This window comes from Trachemys scripta, chromosome 1, assembly GCF_013100865.1.
Source record: "Trachemys scripta elegans isolate TJP31775 chromosome 1, CAS_Tse_1.0, whole genome shotgun sequence".
In the NCBI taxonomy this organism is placed as follows: Eukaryota; Metazoa; Chordata; order Testudines; family Emydidae; genus Trachemys; species Trachemys scripta.
The window spans coordinates 24,076,266-24,083,998 of record NC_048298.1 but is presented as its reverse complement, the minus strand read 5'-3'; the positions used below and the strand labels follow the sequence as shown (position 1 = coordinate 24,083,998).

Here is a 7,733-nt window from a genome sequence, read left to right as displayed (position 1 = left end):
CACTCAGTTACACAAAATAAGATATTAATACTGTAATTTGTAGATCTAATCAAAGGGTTGCTGTGTGGGACAGTCAACCCTTGATTTAGGCAAGCTACAGGTGAAATTTGTACTCAGGCTGGATAATCTGTTACACCACCAGCAATACTCTCAATATCTCTAAGGGAGTAATGCCATTACACAACAGTATTATTACTGAGGCGCTGATCTTGCAAATATAATAGAGGCGCTTGTTGCTGTGCACAAGACTGCTGGTCTTAAACACTGTCTGGACTAGCTATTGACTCAGCTATGGAGCAAATCCTTCCAAACATCTGTGATTAATAAAATGAGCCAAAATGATAAATAAACTCAATAAAAATATTAACACATATTGAACTCAGAGATGTTTCTTTAATGAAAAGAAAATGAAGTTTATCATGTTTCAGTTATTAAATTAGAGTTTATTGTGAGAAAATAAAACAAAAACACTGCCCCATGGAAGACCCCAGATTCACCGTTCCTTTGTCCTTGTGACTATTTGTAGGAAGAAGGAGCTCCCAAGTCTTTCCAGTTACCAATGGGACAATCTAGACCCATTCTGGGCAGTAACAGAAAAGGTGGTTGCAAAGTGATAACAAAACCCCCTTTCTCAGAGCTCGTGTCAACCAAGACCTTCACCTCATATACTGATTTGGAGACTTCCCCTGATTGACAGTTACTGCTTATACCCAACTGATATGGAGTCCACTGAGCATGCTAGCGGTAACATGAGGTATCCAAGTGTCTGCCAGACTCCTTCCTTGAAAGCTCAGCAGAGGGAGAAGTTTGCACAAACATTTAAGCACATGTGGAACTTTACACATGGAATTAGTTTAATTGAACTCTGTGGGATTATTTCTGTGTGTAAACATGTGCACAAGACTTTGCAGGATCAGGACAGCTGAGCTGGCCTGAGATCATATGAGGCTCCATTTGAAACAGGGGACTCAGACCTTCCAGGAAATATAGAAAAGTTCCGTAAAGAAAAGCTTAAAGTTCCGTTTTTATTGATTGGGACTTGTGAATGTGGGGGAGTCAAAAATACAAAAATTATTCAAGATGGTTAAACCCGAAGCTGACTGCGAAGAGTTACAAAGGGATCTCACAAATCTGGCTGAATGGGTAACAAAATGTCAGATGAAATTCAATATTCATAAGTGCAAAGTAATGCACATTGGAAAACATAATCCCAACTATACATACAAAATGTAGGGGGTTAAATTAGCTGTTACCACTCAAGAAAGTGATTTTGGATTCATTGTGAATATTTCTGTGAAAACATTTGCTCAATGTGCATCGGCAGGCAAAAAACCTACCACAATGTGAGGAACCATTAGGAAAGGGAAAGATAATAAAACAGAAAGTATCATCATGCCACTACATAAATCCATAGTATACTCTCACCTTGAATACTGTGTGACGCTCTGGTCACCCCATCTCAAAAAGATGTATTAGAATTAGAAAAAGTACAGAGAATGGCATCAAAAATTATTAAGGGGATGGAACAGTGTTCATATGAGGAGAGATTAAAAAGACAGATTATTCAGTTTAGAAAAGAGATGATGAAGGGAGGATATGATAGAGGTCTATAAAAATCATAAATGGTGTGAAGAGGTAAATAACATTTCCCTATACATAACACAAGAACCTGGGGTCACATAATGAAATTAATAGGTGGCAGGTGTGACAGGTTGGATCACAGAAAACTCCCTTGGGGCTGCTAACTGATGTGCTTAGATTACTTCTGCCCCTGCTTTCCTGCTCTGGCAGCTTAGGACTTCGGTGTCCTGCCTGGTTTGAGCCAGACCCGCTAGCCTGCTGCAAACCTAGACCCAGGGTCTGAACCACGTCCCCTAACAGCTGTAAGCTTAACTGAAAGCAACTTGCAGAAGTGTTCCTGTCTTTAACACTCAGATGTCCAAGCCCCAAATAAATCCGTTTTACCCTGTATAAAGCTTATACAGGATAAATTCATAAATTGTTTGCCCTCTAACACACTGATAGAGAGATATGCACAGCTGTTTGCCCCCCGATATTAATACATACTCTGAGTTAATTAATAAGTAAAAAGTGATTTTATTAGATACATAAAGTAGGATTTAAGTGGTTCCAAGTAGTAACAGACAAAACAAAGTGAATTACCAAGTAAAATAAAATAGAACACGCAAGTCTATGTCTAAGAAACTGAATACAGATAAAAACCTCACCAGTTCCAGTAAGCTTCCTTTTACTGACTAGTCTCCTGCTAGTCTGGGTCCAGCAATCACTCACACCCCCTGTAGTTATCCTTTGTTCCAGTTCCTTTCAGGTATCCTTGGGGGTGGAGAGGCTCTCTCTTTAGCCAGCTGAAGACAAAATAGAGGGGTCTCCCACGGGCTTAAATAGACTTTCTCTTGTGGGTGGAGACTCTCTCCTATGCAAAGTCCAGCTCCAAGATGGAGTTCTGGAGTCATCTGGGCAAGTCACATATCCATGCATGACTCACCATTTTTACAGGCAGAAGCCATTGCCCAGATGGTATCTTGAATGTCTCCAGGAAGACTTCTTATGTGGATTGGAGCATTCCAAGATGCATTGTTCCTTAAATGCTTCTTGACTGGGCACTTAACTTTCCTTTCTCCAGGAATCAGAGTAGCAGCTGTGTTAGTCTATATCCGCAAAAACAGGAGTACTTGTGGCACCTTAGAGACTAACAAATTTATTTGAGCATAAGCTTTCGTGGGCTACAGCCCACTTCTTCGGATGCATACAGAATGGAACATATATTGAGGAGATATATATACACACACATACAGAGAGCATGAACTGGTGGGAGTTGTCTTACCAACTCTGAGAGGCCAATTAAGTAAGAGAAAAAAAACTTTTGAAGTGATAATCAAGATAGCCTAGTACAGACAGTTTGACAAGAGTTTCACCAGTATAAAAGTTTGAGAACCACTGGGCTAGATGGACCATTGGTCTGACCCAGTATGGCCATTCCTATATTGCTATTATACAGGTAGACTTGCATGGTACGTGCAGTACTGGACACAGATATCTAGCTGCATGTTAATATGATGAATAAACAACCCCTTTGTCAGCTCTTTCATCTAAGAGATGTTTCTCCATGGAAAATAAAAACTGCAGACATAGATGTCAACTGTCTATTTATGGCCTCTGTATATGTAATGTACACGGAGTATAGTTCCACCTACAGCAGAGGTTGGCTAAGATAATACTGAGCCTCATGAACTAGGCAGCTGCCAGTGGAGACTAGTGACCCTAGTCATGTTTGAGCCATACACTGCCTGGGTGCTGCCATCCCTTAGGCTGTATCATGCAGGGCTGAATTAATGCAGGGACGTTAGGGGCTGCAGCCCAGGGCTTCAGGCTGTGGGGAGGAGGAGCGGGCACGGAGGCTGGATGCAGCCCACTGCTTCTTTTTATCCAGCCCATGGTAAGTCTCCGCGCCGTGGGCCGGACACCAGTTCCCGAGCCTTGGTGCCCCTCCAGAGCTGGAGCCGCGAGGTCTGGCTTGCTGATGTGCCCCTAGGCAAGGGGCCTTCAGGGAATCTGCACGCTGCCCCTGCCATTGGCTCCGCAGCTCCCACTGGCCGGGTACCACAGCCAGTGGGAGCTGCGGGGGTGGCACCTGCGAGCATGGGCAGCATGCACCTCACAGAGTGGCCTGGCCCCTCTGCCTAGAGGCCGGACATGCCGGCCACCTCAGGGAACAGAGCAGTGCGGAGCCAGGGCAGGCAAGGATCCTGCCTTAGCCCTGCTGCCCCACTGACCAGGAGCCACCGGAGTTAAGCGCCTTCCAGCTGGCACCTGCACCCCGCACTCCAACCCCCTACCTGGAGCCCCCTCCTGCACCCAAACTCCCTCCCAGCCCCCACACCTGCACCCCAACCCCCTGTCTCATCCTTGGCCCCACCCCAGAGCCCACCCCCCACTGGAGCTGCACCCCCTCCCATACCCCAACCCTCTGCCCCAGCCCTGAGTCCGCTCTCCCACTCCAACCCCCCAGGGGCTCCATAAAATCTACTAGCCCTGGGCCCACAGGAGAGTTAATCCGGCCCTGGGATCATGAGGGGACTTTGGAGTGTACTGCACCTCTTCCCCGGGGCCTGCCTGTCTGTCACCCCCCAGCGGCTTTGCCGAGCTTCGTGATTTGCTGCTGGACTGGACCCCATTCCGGGCCCCGGGCCTGCAGCCCAGGCAGGCTGCTTTCATCCTCACCAAGGGCACTTCCTTGGGCCCCCATTGGGGGGGGGGCAGACTGGGGCTGCGCCTCCCCCCACTCAGATTCCCACGGGCCCCTCGCTGGAACCTGGCCTTGTCCCAGGGCCTGCCCAGGGGCTCCTGGTTCCCGAGGCAGGCGGCGGGTGCTCCGGGCGATGTCGGAGCAGCCCTGACACATCACAAAGCCTTCCCCCACCTCACTGAGCGCTGGTCCAGCGGCGGGCTGGATGCCTTGCCCTTTAGCAAGATGGCCGCGGCGCAGGGAGGCGGCGGTAGCGGGTCCCGCGAGCTCCCTGAGCTCGGCGGGGGGGTCGGGTAGGTGATGGCTCCCGGGAGGGGGAGCCGGGCCGCCGGCCGGCGCCGCGCAGGCGCCACCATGGTGAGGAGCAGGGCGCTGTGGAGCTGCTGCCTGGAGCTCCTGGCGCTGCCTTCAGCGGCTGCTGGTTTGTCAGGTAGGAGGCAGCAGCAGCCGCGTGACGGCTCCTGCTGGGGAGTCGCGGCGCAGGCCGGGGAGAGGAGCCGCCGCCGAGCCATGGAGGAGGAGGACGAGGAGAGCGCCCAGCCGCAGCCCGAGCGGTGAGGAGAGCCCTGCCCGGGGTCTCGCTGCGCTGCGGGCCCCAGCTCAAACGGGCTCAGCTTCTGGGAGAGGGGGTGTGGGACCGACATTGGGGTGGGGAGGGATTGGTGCCCCCCCGGCTCTAGGGCTGGCTTCTGTCACGGAAGTAGCCCGGGCAAACCCCGGCAGCGAAGTGCATTAGACGGCCCGCCTCCCCCCAGCTTTCTGCCTCCCCCGCTAGCTGCAGTGTCAGTGTTTCAGTTCAGGCGCTTGCTCGAGGGGTGTGAGGTTTTTAAAAACTAACCACGAAGCACTGACGGTCCGAGCTTGTCTCTCCCACCAGCAGAAGTTAGTGCAATGGGAGAAATTACCGCACCCACCTTCTCTAACTTTCCTGAACCACCTTTATCGTGTGCCCTGCCTAGACAGCATCTTGGCAACTGCAGCTCATCTTGGTCGCTCTCTCTTGCTACCCCGAAAGTTAAGAAATCAGGGTTAGGGGGCTCGAGGGAAGAAGGCAGAAGAGCCAGCGTATGGTTTTTTTAGAGGTGTTTTTTTTCTGGTTGGTTGGTTTAAAAAAACCTGTTCAAAATAATGTATTCATTCTTGCTGCTTGTGTGGGCGAACCTTGTGCCACTGGAGTAAATGACGATGGGTGATGGATAGGATTTGCCCCTGGCAACTGTGTCAATGAGTAAATGAGTTGTTTCCTGCTGATGGCCCCCTCCCCCCCAAAAAAGTGAAAGCTAGAGATGTTTAAGACCTACTGAGTCACTTAAATCCATCTCCTTGCCAGCGCATGGTTTACTACAATGTGTTTTTAAATGCTTTGTCCATTCTAGTTTTATATCTGATTTTGCTGTTAGTTCTGTTTAGCACAGAAAGCCAGCTCCTTAAGAGAAACGGAAATGGATCACATCTAAAAAAGATGCTGCAGGTTGTCTGTGTTAGTGAAAAATCTTGATTAGACTACCTATTAATATACCATTTTTTTTTAAATTGGGACCAAGAGTCTTATCTATGGCTGGTGAATGAAATCCTGGAAGAGCGGGTTCTGTTTTCTCAGTTGCTATAGTTTTATTCTCCTTTTTCATTGACATGGTAATATGCTGCAGCCTCATTCAGAAAAACATGTTATATAATCTCCTACAAACATTTGTATGCCTCACAGAATTGTCATCTTGTTCAACATTTTCCCTATTAAAAAGAAGCACTGTAAGCAGATATTAGTGACAGAAACATTTTTTCTTACTTTTGTAGAATTCAGATGTGAAGTAGAAAAATATAGTCTGTTTTTAACCAAATAATCTGGATGATCAGTAACTATCTAAAGTACAGATTTAAACAAAGTATTTTTCAAATGTGATTAACTATATGTTACTAAACTCTTTTAAAACAATATCAGGAAATAAGTTTTCATGTGATGAAAACTTAAAATCAATGAAATGTGATTCTAATACATTACTTGTACTGTGCCCATCAGCAAACAGAAAATCTATTTTTTTGTAAATGGACTAGCAGACACAGTAGTACAGCCAAGAAAGTGCTCTCTGTTCATATGTTTTATTTTGTTCTAAACAAGACTGACTACGGTGCCACCAAAAATTTCATGTTGGGATAAGGAAATGACTGGCCTTTAGCGTCTTTTCCCTAATAGACTTCTGAGTGCTGTCTTAACTTTTTTGTCTAATAGATCATAAATTAAGGGTAAAGTTTGGGGATTGATTTATTGAACAGATGAGATGCTCAGTAAAAAGTCTTGTATCAGAAATGAGCTACAATTGAAATACCTGATATGCGTATGTATTGAAATTGTCTGAAATCCAGACACTTGATATTAATCTTAGCACCTGAAGGTGTAAAAGCCTAATTTGACTCTCCCTGGAATAAGAAGAACAGGAGTACTTGTGGCACCTTAGAGACTAACAAATTTATTAGAGCATAAGCTTTCGTGGACTACAGCCCACTTCTTCGGATGCATATAGAATGGAACATATATTGAGGAGATATATATACACACACAGAGAGAGCATAAACAGGTGGGAGTTGTCTTACCAACTCTGAGAGGCCAATTAATTAAGAGAAAAAAAACTTTTGAAGTGATAATCAAGATAGCCCAGTACAGACAGTTTGATAATAAGTGTGAGAGTACTTACAAGGGGAGATAGAGTCAATGTTTGTAATGGCTCAGCCATTCCCAGTCCTTATTCAAACCGGAGTTGATTGTGTCTAGTTTGCATATCAATTCTAGCTCTGCAGTCTCTCTTTGGAGTCTGTTTTTGAAGTTTTTCTGTTGTAATATAGCCACCCGCAGGTCTGTCACTGAATGACCAGACAGGTTAAAGTGTTCTCCCACTGGTTTTTGGTTCTCCCTGGAATATAATCTCTACATTCAGAACCACTGCCAGAGTATGAAAAAGTGGAAGGGAAGGTCAGAGACATAAGAATGTAAGGAGGTGGGATGGAGTAGAACTGCAGAAAGGGAAATAATGGTTAAATGTGCTATGGCTTTGTCTATGGATTTCAACCTACCTTAAATAAAGCAAAAGGCAGGTACTGCAGATGAATAAGCAACAGCCTTCACAAAACTTTTGATATCCTAATACAACTGTTGGATATTGGTAGCTCGCTAGACTTTTGGGAATTGCCTAGAGAGAAATCTAGTGCTCTAACACTTTTCCGTGCATAGTAAGCTAAGTGACTGAGCCAGCACCACTAATTTTCTTCTTCCTCCATCCCAGAATCACCTTTAGATTCTTTCCCTTTCTGTAACTGGTTAGGAGATTGTTTTGGCTGGGATTAATAAGCACTAGGTGCTGCAATAACAATTAATACCTTCACGCATAACACCTGCTGTAACCGTGTTTTCTGTTTTGTTTTGGTCTTCTATAAAATCATTCTTGGTCTTGTGTTTTCATTATTTTGTTTTTGT

General features: G+C 46.0%; 1 protein-coding gene across 2 annotated transcripts in view; it reads left to right on the top strand.

Annotated features, from left to right (window-relative positions):
- Positions 1 to 4,485: 4,485 nt before the first annotated feature.
- The window catches only part of NAPEPLD (N-acyl phosphatidylethanolamine phospholipase D), a 28,583-nt gene continuing 25,335 nt past the window's right edge, over positions 4,486 to 7,733 (top strand). The window contains exon 1 of one of the 2 annotated variants that reach the window (XM_034766081.1): positions 4,486 to 4,821. In XM_034766081.1, coding sequence (XP_034621972.1) covers positions 4,568 to 4,821 — 254 coding nt within the window. In that variant the 5' untranslated portion in view covers positions 4,486 to 4,567. The remainder of the gene's footprint in view (positions 4,822 to 7,733) is intronic. The other variant, XM_034766092.1, reaches the window with a different exon arrangement.